This window comes from Papaver somniferum, chromosome 4 (genome assembly GCF_003573695.1).
Source record: "Papaver somniferum cultivar HN1 chromosome 4, ASM357369v1, whole genome shotgun sequence".
Lineage (NCBI taxonomy): Eukaryota > Viridiplantae > Streptophyta > Magnoliopsida > Ranunculales > Papaveraceae > Papaver > Papaver somniferum.
In genome coordinates this window covers 116,825,024-116,836,299 of record NC_039361.1, presented here as the reverse complement: position 1 = coordinate 116,836,299, position 11,276 = coordinate 116,825,024, and the positions used below count along the sequence as shown (strand labels likewise).

At 35.4% G+C, this 11,276-nt stretch overlaps 2 protein-coding genes across 2 annotated transcripts; one reads left to right on the top strand and one right to left on the bottom strand.

Annotated features, from left to right (window-relative positions):
• Window positions 1–307: 307 nt before the first annotated feature.
• LOC113274213 (probable inactive receptor kinase At2g26730) lies at window positions 308–2,585 on the top strand. The gene is made up of 2 exons (XM_026523678.1): window positions 308–1,658; window positions 1,832–2,585. Exons 1-2 carry the CDS (start codon window positions 389–391, stop codon window positions 2,422–2,424), a joined length of 1,863 nt encoding a protein of 620 aa, XP_026379463.1. The 5' UTR covers window positions 308–388; the 3' UTR covers window positions 2,425–2,585.
• A 566-nt stretch (window positions 2,586–3,151) lies between these two features.
• On the bottom strand, window positions 3,152–5,033 carry LOC113276409 (RING-H2 finger protein ATL46-like). Its single transcript, XM_026526010.1, has 2 exons — window positions 4,678–5,033; window positions 3,152–4,567 (listed from the first exon to the last, which is right to left on the bottom strand). The coding sequence occupies exon 2, from the start codon at window positions 4,388–4,390 to the stop codon at window positions 3,320–3,322; it is 1,071 nt and encodes a 356-aa protein (XP_026381795.1). The 5' UTR covers window positions 4,391–4,567; window positions 4,678–5,033; the 3' UTR covers window positions 3,152–3,319.
• Window positions 5,034–11,276: the final 6,243 nt, after the last annotated feature.

The following is an 11,276-nucleotide window of genomic DNA, read 5'->3' as shown; positions in this document are numbered from 1 at the left end:
TGGTGACCTTAATAATCTTCTATATAAACAGTACTTGCAATACAATAATATACTATGAGATAGGGATTCTTCGACGAATCGAAAGGGAAGCAGTCATAAACAACTGTTTATAACGGCCGGCACCTAATATTTAAATGCTAGTTTGGTTCTAAGTGCTTTAACATTTTTCGCAAGTCTTGCTTACCATTGACAGTGCCATAAACATACAAAACATCATAGTAACCTCAGCCAAATGGCACTCGCACTTGATTTTAAATGTCATCTCAACTTCGTATGCTTCTCCTCTTGAACATTCCAGCTACTAAAACATTACCTTTTATCTTCTCAAATCTTCCAACCATTAGTTCATACCCATTTGCACGAACACCAGCTCCTGTTCTCGATCCCAATGGCGCGGATGTCACTATGGGTGTCTGTTTTCTCTCTGCTTCTTGTTTTCCAAATGATACAGTCAGAAGAAGATGATGTTAAACTTGCATTGATCAAGTTCTATAATCAACTTTCTGGGGGAAGTGGCAATCCCAATCTTGGCTGGGATATCAATACTGATCCATGCACCAACTGGACAGGTGTGTTTTGTAATTCCAAATTAACTGCTGTGAAGAAAATAGTTCTCGATAACATGTTACTTTCTGGAACTCCTGATGCGGACTCTCTGTGCGCCGCTGAGTCACTTACAGTTCTGAGCCTCAACAACAATACCATCACTGGAGATATACCACAAGGGATGGAAAGCTGTACACAATTGACACACATTTTTTTGAGTGGTAACAAGCTCTCTGGTAACCTTCCTGGTTCTCTCTCTAACTTAAACAATCTAAAGAGGTTCAATATCTCTCATAATAATGTCTCTGGTGTACTACCAGATTTCTCAAGGATATCTGGTTTAGTGTCATTTCTTGTTCAAAACAATTCGCTAACTGGAGAGATACCCCAATTTGATTTTAAGAATCTTCAGGATTTTAATGTTTCGTTCAACAACTTCACTGGACCGATTCCAGATCTTAAAGGCCGTTTTTCAGTAGACAGTGTCATGGGCAATCCAGGTTTATGTGGATCTCCATTACCAAACAAGTGCCCAAAGGAATCAAAAATCACAGTTGAGAAAGTTCTTACATATTCAGGCTATATGATTCTTGGTCTTGTTATTCTCATGTTCATTGTGTTTAAATTAGTAAGTAACAAAAAACCGAAAAATGAAAAAATTCACGATGTTGCTAAGATGGAATCAGGTATAGATAGCAGCAGCAAAAACCATAGCAAAGTAACTTCTAGCGACTATAAATCGGATGTTATCAGGTCAGAGTATTCGATCACTTCTGAAACTGGGATGGTCTCGTCGTCTCTAGTTGTTCTTACGAGTCCAATAGTGAAAGGTTTGAAATTCGAGGATTTACTCAAGGCGCCGGCTGAGTTGCTTGGAAGAGGAAGACATGGTAATTTGTACAAGGTTATATTCGAGGATGGTATGACTTTGGCTGTGAAAAGGATTAAAGATTGGAGCATTTCAAGTGAGGAATTCAAAAGTAAGATGCAAAGGATAGATCAAGCCAAGCATCCAAATGTGATGGATCTTGTTGCATTTTACTGCTCCAAACAAGAGAAGCTAGTCGTCTACAATTATCAACAAAATGGAAGTCTTTTCAAGCTTCTTCACGGTAACTAACTTCCTTCCCCATCTCACTGTGTATTGTGTTTATATAAAATGCACAACTTTGCAAAATGAAATGCTTTACTTGCGAATTTTACTTGCATGTTTCAGCCGAATGTATTCATATCTACAGATAATGCTTGTTTTTCAGTTACTTAGAAGTTTTGGTTAAAACTGCAGAAAACGAAAATGTTGGAAGATTTGATTGGGGTAGCAGGCTAAGTGTTGCAGCAACAATTGCTGAAACTTTGGCCTTCATGCATGAGAAGCTCTATGCAGACGGAATTCCTCATGGAAACCTAAAATCCTCCAACATTGTGTTCAACAAGAATATGGATCCATGCATAAGTGAATACGGTTTAATGATAGTAGAACACCAAGACTACTCATCAACATCTTCTGTTCAGGGTGGCAGTTTTAAGTCAGCAAATCAAAGCAGGGATGGCACGGATAGTACATTCGAGGTAGATATTTACGGGTACGGTGTCTTACTTCTTGAGCTATTGACTGGAAAACAAGTACAAAACAACGGAGTTGATTTGGCGAGATGGATAAATTCAGTTGTCAGAGAAGAATGGACTGCCGAAGTTTTCGATAAAATTTTAATTAAAGAAGGTGCGAGTGAAGAAAGAATGCTTCATTTACTACAAGTGGCACTGAAATGTATTGACTTTGCCCAAGAATCAACTAGACCAACCATGAAAGAAGTTGCGGAAATGATGAACATCATAAAAGAGGATGAAGAAGAAAGATCCATAGATGTCTATGAATAAACCTCAGGTACTTATACCGTACTGCACGAATTTCAGCCAAACCTCCTACAAACGTCTGCGACGTTGCCACCAATAATATATCCATTTCGTTTATCACTTTATAAATTGTCTGATGTATCAAACATTTTTTCTGTTCGAAGCAATTCTTTTTCGTGGTTTAATCTTATGTGTAAGTGTCGTAGTATATTCAGAGATAATGTCTTTTTTGTTAAGTTAGATTTGCGTGGAGGATGCCATCTTACTGCTCTTTTAAAAGTCAGCAATGCAAGGACATTCGTTCTTAAAAAAATCAAGCAATTGTTGGACTAGTCCATCAATAAGACTACCTAGCAGTGCTGAAGTGGTTTTCATTTGTCTTTGCTTTCTTTATTCTTCTTCAACATAATTTATTGGATGACCCAAAATGTTCTAAATGTCCTCCATTATATGAGTAAAAAAGATAGTGATATAGTCGATTGATTGTTGACGGGTTGTCAAAGTAGGGCTAACAATTTAGTGGTTTGTGTGGAATTGTGGACAGCACCTGTGAGTGATGACATTAATGCATTTTGTTGACTGAAATTTTAAGGAAATAGATTGTGCGCCTCTTGAATTTTTCATAAGCTTACTCTGAATGTTGGGGGAACTAGGATTTGTTGTTTTCAAAAACCCGGATTCCTTAGTTTTTTTACAGTTTCAGAGAAAGCATGGTGACTCGAGTTGAATCAGACAAAAACTGCAAACACACTAGAGAAGAAAACGAAAACAATTTGCGCCAAAACAAAAAACAATTCAACAAACACCGACTCATCGTTTACCAAAACTATTATACAAAACAAGATTGATTACATTGGATGAATACCAAACTTTCTTGTTTTCCTACCATTGAATAGTGGTTGCTGTTGGATTCACACATTTAGGGTAAAAAATTATTAGAAGAGCTTGATAGTTTACTACTACTATCTTTCTTAGACCAAAGCCATATTTTAGAAACTGAAAAGCTCTCGCCTTTGCTTCTATTGTTCAATTTCTTCCCTTCTTCTATATCTCCATTGTTGAATATTGAATACCCTTTTTGTCTTTCAATTCCCATTCCTTTCTCAACATTCAAATTACCATCTTTGTGATTAGCTAATGCAACTTGTAGATTTGTATTACCAACTATGTACTGTAATGAACCCATTGAGTAACATCTTCTTGCGTCCAAATTATTACTGTTACTACTCTCTCCTTCTTGTTCTCTATCTCCTCCATTATTAATACTTGTAAACTTACCAAGTTTGACATGAACTATATTTGTAGTTTCTCTAACAATCCCTTCAATTTCTTCAGGTTTTTGTCGATTTGATGAAAACCCATTATCATTAACACCTTGTACATGTTGCAACTCATTTTCTTCTCTTGAATCATCGAAAACAAACATTGGGTTTTCAACTGAAAGTCCAGGAGCAAAAAGTGTTCCTCTACAAAGAGGACAAGTTGAATTTGATAATAACCATCTGTCTATACAATCTATATGAAAAGCGTGACTACACAGTGGAAGTAACCTAAGCTTATCTTTTTCGGAGAATTCACATAAACAAACAGCACAATCAAAAGCTTCTTTTGAACCCACTATTTCTTTGTATTGGAAAACCGGTAATGCATCAATTAGAACTTGATCAATACCTGAATCATGGAGATGGAATAGTTGTTGGAGTTGTCTTTGAAGTACACCGGAACCAGAATTATTAAAATCTGTGTATCTATTTGATTGCGAAATTGATGAAGAAGAAGAATATTTTGAAAGATACCTGACTAGTAAATGAAGCAAACTTGAGATAAAGAAAATTGCTGCTACAATAACAATAATGAAAACAATTGCTGGACTGAGTTCACTGCTAGATGATGATGATGATGGAGTTATTGGAGATAACATAGGAGATATAGAAGGTGTATGAGTAAAAGAATTATCTCTACTCTGAAATTGAGATTGAATCCCAGACATTTTAAGAAACGAGTATTTTCAGAAAAACATAATATCTGAAGTCAGAGACAAAAGCCAAATCTCATTCATTGTAGTAGGACAGAATAAAAATCCCATCTTTTCCTTTCCTTGAAATCAATTCTTAACCACATCTTTTTCTTTAGAACAGTGAAGAAATCCAATTTACGTTCTCTAACTCTGGAAAACAATTAAGTTATTTAAGCTAAAAATATATGAAATTTTTCAAAGATGGGTAAGTGATATTTCTACAAGTAGATGTTTTTAAGTTACAAACATAACCAACCAACCTCAGTTTGAAGAATCTGCAATTAATAGGCCAACAACTCTGGTTTGTTTGTTGCAGCAGAAAGAGTCTAGACAACCAGCTAGCTCCTCTAGAGAGGAGAAAAAAAGAGATCTCTTGATTTCTTAATTCCTCTTGTACAATTCAAGAGTGGGAAAAGTTGCAGCTACAAGTTTCCAAAAGCCAAAGGTTTAGTAAGGGGTGACAAACAAATAGAACAAAAAGTTGCAGGTGGTTACGTTGTCTTGAAGGGTGTTTTAGACAATGAACATGCTAATCTCCTTGGATTAGATTATTACAAGTACTACTTGTGTTAACCAAGGACTAATCTGAGTAATTAATGGTCATGATTTCGGTATAGGAAGGTATTAGTTAAATTGTATGATCCAGATGATAGACAAGTTTTTGTTTGACTGGTTATGTTCCCTACAAAATTAATACTAACAATGAAAAGGAGTAGTTGAGTTACTTTTAGGACAAGTCATCCATCCTCCTTGTTTCCAAAATATTAGGTTTTGCTTTCGAAAGATAAACAATTTGAATGAGAAGTTTCCTTTGGTTTATGTTAAAAAAGGCAAAAGATTATGGAGATTTGATACAAAGAAGTGTGGGCTTCTACTTCTTTAATCAAGGATTATGTGGTTTAGATTCCTAAAGGAAAACAAAGAGTTGGAGACAAAATGGTGATTTGTTTATCCAGAGAAACCATTTTAAGTTCAAAATTCGATGGGGTGCATAAGCGGCTAAGCCTATGTAGGAAACACGGGCTGAGAATGCACTAGTAGCTAGCTGATGGAGAATAGAAATGGCAACTTCTGCTGGGTTAAGAAGATAAACGGCAGAATGGTAATGAAATATTGTACACATCCGATCGATATTTTGCCTCTGCAAATTTTGAATTTTCTTTATGCAAACAGAGTTTGAATCGGAAATGATAAAAATTATAAACACCAGCAGGCTTTACGCGTCAACGAAGACCGAAAGTTAAAGATTTGGTCCTTCATCAACATAACATTAACATCTCTTCTTTGAAGAATTGTGTATTTCAGGGCTTCACTCAATATCAAAGAAATCCTGAAAAAGCATAGGCGTCAAAGTATACATGTTATTTAAGCCAATGGCCCTGGTGTGACCGAGGCCAATGGTCGAATCATCGCTTTGTCTATCAAATACAGTATAAATCATGCCGGCAAACAAATAAACCCGTATCCACTCTTATAGTAACATTTTGTATAATTCTGACACCATCACCATCGGATCCACAAAGGGACAACCTATACCGGTTTATTTTATTTGCATATCAGTTTTACTATTACTATGCAGTAACTCTTGGATTTTCTTCGTTTGATTTATCGAAGAAGCCAGATATAAATGTTAGCTGGTTGGGGCTCTTTTGCTTGTATTTTAGTTCATGTTGCCCATGGATTTTTTATCACCAGTATCAAATAACCATACGAAAATCTCATCGTAAAAAACTCTGCGAATTGCCTCCTTTATTTGACTTTATGCCTATTTCTCCGTTATAATGGATCCATTACAATCTAAATGATTTATATGGGCTGGTATAAGCTCTACTAAGAATTGATATCAGTCCATTCATCGATCCAACGGTTAGGACCGTCAGGATTTTGTTGTCCTATATGGATTGATATCATCAAAGAAAATCAAGTGAAACTGTACTAATGAATAACTGTCATCAACCTGATCCGGATAACTTACTTGGTTAGGGCCTCAAACAAGTTAATTTCTTCTCATTGTAAAAGGTTGAGTCAAATCTCTTGGTATCGGCGTTGTTAAACAGTTAGACAACCTACACCCCCCAACATAACTACTTGCAAACTACTAAGAACACAAAGATCAATTGAAAATAATATTGATAATATAAAGAAACTCACAGTAAAACTGATGGAGCCAAGTTTTCAGAAATGGGTGGACAAGCCATGGTGGGCACGTATTTAATATTTGAGGGGAGGCAAATGGGTTAAAGCGGTTAAAATTATACTAAAATGGCCAAAAGTGGATTTGGGAGCCGGCTGGATTGGGAGGGCCGTTCCATGTGGCTCCGTCCCTGAAGCAAAGGAAAAGCTTTATTAAAAGACTCGGAATATTATTTATTGGGAACAGATCCACTAAAATAAAATACATGACTTAAATTTCTACTTAATTTTAAGAGGATTGATGGCCAAAATCAAGATGAGATTTTAATAAACATGAGAAGTATCAGTTATCCATCTACTTAAATCTGGTAGCGGAAAAATTAAGTATAAGATCAAGTCGGAAAATTTAAATTGAGGAATCCATTTCATTATTTATTCAGCATTTATCTAACCCGAACCTTATCTTAGATGTTAGGGATTTTTATTTATAGGGATCTTTTAACACCCCCTATAATTCGGTGATATTCAAGGATTACAATAGTTAAGTTGCATGCATTTTAAAGTATTCTATTATATAGGCTTGCGCTTGCCGCCACTATAGTATCTTTATGAGCCTATAAATACATATGCGAGATATGATATTCGTATAAAAGATTTTGGTTATCCTTCTCTGTTAGAGCATTGCTCGTTTGAACTCACAACTGTTGCTATCTCTAGTTTGTTGTCAAATTTAGTTGTCAAAACTATATCTTGATTTCTAGTCTACAATTAGTTAAGTCTCGGACTAAGATGGAAATGTAGTTGAGAAACAGTGGGTTACGACAATCATCATTGTGTTCTACAGTTTGAAGGCTAAAATCAACCGAAGCTTTTGGAGAAATTCATCAACAAAAGATAAGTGAAGACTGAACCACCTATATCTCAAGTTATATTCACTTTTCTATAATTTGAGACGATATCACATAACTAATTAGCCTATTATGCATAGACAAGAATTTCGAGTCAAGTTTATCTTGATAATTAGTTCTCGAAATATAATGACTAAGCTTAATGAACATTTGTTATACTTGATGAATTTCGGTTAAGGAAAATTTATTGTTCGGAATCAAAATCATGATTCAAATTTTATCGTTCGAAAATAGCCTGGTACAATTGTTAGAGCATAGCTCGGTTGAACCCACCAAGCGTTGGTATGTCAAGTTTGGTTGTCATATTTTAGTGAGCCAAAACTCATTTAAGAGTCGCTTGATTATGTACTAGAGTCAACTTCGTATAGGTTAGCTTGAAAGTATTAGGATATGAGACATTTCAAGTATTGCGAAGACTTGAAGAAGTGAGGAAGTAAGGAGATACAACGACAACATCATCCTTCCATTTGAGGTTAGTCATATTTGACTTGAACTGTTTCATTTCCTAACGTATCTTTCAAGTCGTGCATATTAAAAACCAAACTGCGAAGCATGAATGATTATACTCTAGTTAGACATAATATTAAGGAATACAATACGAGGTTTATTGCTTAACCATTAAATTTTGTAGATAAGACATCGACATAATCGTGTGAATGCTATTGTGATTATGTATGGGTATAAGGTGAAGATTTCATCCTAGGAAACAATGTTTTACATTTGTTTTAAGAAAGTAAATTCATGAACTTGTTTTGTGAATCGAAAGAGAAATCGCCAGGCATTATTGGTATTGTTATTCATTGCATATCTTTTGGACTACCAATATGTGTGATTAGTATAACCACTCATGACTTGTTTATGTTCTTGGTAAAACTATTCATAATGGCCTGAATTTTGTATTGGTATGACTTTTATTAGTGAAACTGATCTTAAGTAATCACCTGAGATGGTATGATCGATTTAGTGTTATTGGTATGACCGACTTTGGGTAAAGGGAAACCGATCCTAGTAAGAGGTTGCACCTATCACAAAGGGGAATCGATCCTTGTATGAGGTGCAACAAGTGTTTAGCAGAAAGATCAACCGATCCTATGGACATGTGCAACACGTTTTTAGGCAAAGGGGAACAGATCCTATGGACATGTGCAACAAGTACAAGTTAGATACCATATATATGTGGGGAACCGATCCTAGTACCTAGTCAACCGAATTTTGGTAACTAGCGTGATTATGCAAAGTAGAACCGAAACTTATTTTGGTAGAACCGTGAAACCCATGTTTGGTGATTGAGTGTTCTTGATCAATCACGTAGTTCTTGAAAGTCAGATGAACCAATTCTAAACTTGTTTGGAAGTGTGGCAAATCGGTTTCAAGATTTTAAGTATGAAAGAGGACTTACTAAGTAAGGATGTCGACATACTTTGAACATGTGCAATAACGCTTATCTTTAATTGTCCAAAGTTATTCCTTAATAGCTAAAGGAAGAAAATCTCGGATCGAATAAAATAAATTGAGAATCTTTTATTTAAGGTTTTTAATTTTATTTTTGGAAAATGAAAATTAGTAATGTGAATTTGCTAGTTGGAGATTTTCTAAGAGATTTTCGGTCATTATTTGGACAAAGCATTTCCAGGAATTATGGAAACCGAATCTGGATATATTTCATATCTTGAGAATATTTTCGGTTTTGAAAATTCCTCGGTGTCCAAACTTCATTGGTCTATAAATATCAAAATTTGCATTTCGAGCAAACTAATCCTCAGAGACCGCAGAACTATCTCAGTTGTGCTGCTACTGGTGAAGCCTCCTATTCGGAGATGAGAGTAACCTAATTAGGAGAAATATCTTACGGACGCCCAGTTTAAAGACTTCTTTGGGATTGAGAAGCCCTATTAGTACCGTTGGTGGGAAACTAGATAATTGCGGTTCATCTTTTGTTTTCGATTGATTTGATTGACTAACGGTGGTTGAACTTTGATTGCGTGTAGTTTGTTTATGCTTGAGAATCTTCTCTTCTGATATAAGATTCACTCAAACTAGATCGAAGTTTCGACGGGGATCTTTAGATTGTTTTTAGATCTAAAGACGTCTTGTGATAATCCATCGTTAACAGACTCCATTCTATGCGTGATTGATCACAAGAGATTCAATTTGATTGTGTGCAGGTGTTTATTGAAGATCTAAGAAGATTCGAAGACAAAGAAGATTTTGAAGAATTCTTATTTGGGTTCATAATCTTTGGTGTGCACAATACTTGTTTCGGTAAAAGAGTATCCAACTATAATCAGTTTATCCTTGTGGTAGATTAAATTGATTAGTCGTGTAGATCGACATCAATACAATTCTTTGTAATTAAAAGTATTGATTGCAAAATCTTAACAATTACTTTGGTAGTTGATAATAAGATAGGTCTAAGAACCTGACAAAGGAGTTTATTGAGATAAACAGAAGAGCCTTTTGTCGAACTCACATCACTTGGTTGAAAAGAGTTGATACCAAACAGATTTGTTGTTCCTTTACTGTTTGGAATACGAACCAAAGGAATTGTTCCAAGTACGTGACTTATTACAGGTCGGAGGCGTGGGAATACAGACAGAACTAGGTGAACTATAGGTTTAGTTGCTTGGTCTCAACTATACGAAGTTGGTTTGATTTTGTATAGCGGATTAATCCTGAGAGTATTCAATTCTGGAAAAGGTCCCGGGTTTTTTATGCATTTGTGGTTTCCTCGTTAAAAAAATCTTGCTGTGTCATTTACTTTTATTTTCCACAATTATAATTGTTGTTATTATAATTTAAAGTAAATTACACAAATTCCTATTTACTTGATAATTAATCCTATTATGTTTGGTTAAGTCTGAACCTTTTATCAAGTAACCTACTCCGTTGTTGCATTTTCTCGATCTTGTATCCATAGTCAATCACACAAGTTATCTTGTTGTCGTATTTTCTCGATCTCGTATCTATAGACGATCACACGAAGTGTGAACCGCTTTGTTGTATTGTCTCGACTCAGTACATAGACAATCACTTTCGGAGAAAGGACTTATAGGTGGAAAAGTTTTAGATTAAGGTATATTTGGGTACCCTCGTCTTTTCAATTGGTATCAGAGCGGGAAAACACGAAAATATCTAACAATCTGTGTTTGGTGCGATCCATCCTATAAGAATAAACTCGAGTTCTCATGAATCGACTTCAATTAACGTACCGCTAAGATTTGACGGAACAAACTATCTATGGTGGAAATCTCCTATGAGATCTTTTCTTCAATCACGAGACTTTAATACATCGATATTTGTCATCGATGGTTATATTCGTCCAAAGATATGAAATTTGAAAACTGAGTTCAAACGCTTAGTAGATTTTTCAAATGAAGAAAAGGCTCTTGCAAAGCAGAATTCTGATGGTTTGAATGACATTATACATGCAGTTAGTCATGATCTTTTACACCATGTTTTGACTTGTAGGACTTCTAAAATAGCATGAGATATTCTTGAGACTGTATTCGAGGGAGATGATTCTGAAAAAGAAGCTAGACTTCTTTCCCTTTCATCTGAAGGGGAACACCTCAAAATGGATGATAACGATACTTTCGAGTTTAACTCTAAACTTTCTGAGACTGTTAATGCATATTTCTTTCTTGGAAAGGCTATACCTGAAAAGGAAATAGTATGCAAAATTCTCAGATCGTTACCATCCAGATACGAGTCTAAGAAACATGCCATAATAGAAGGAAATGATCTTTCTATACTTTCCCGAAGCTCTCTTGTAGGGAAGTTAAAGATCTTTGATAGAGAAATTCTGCTGAAGAATCAAA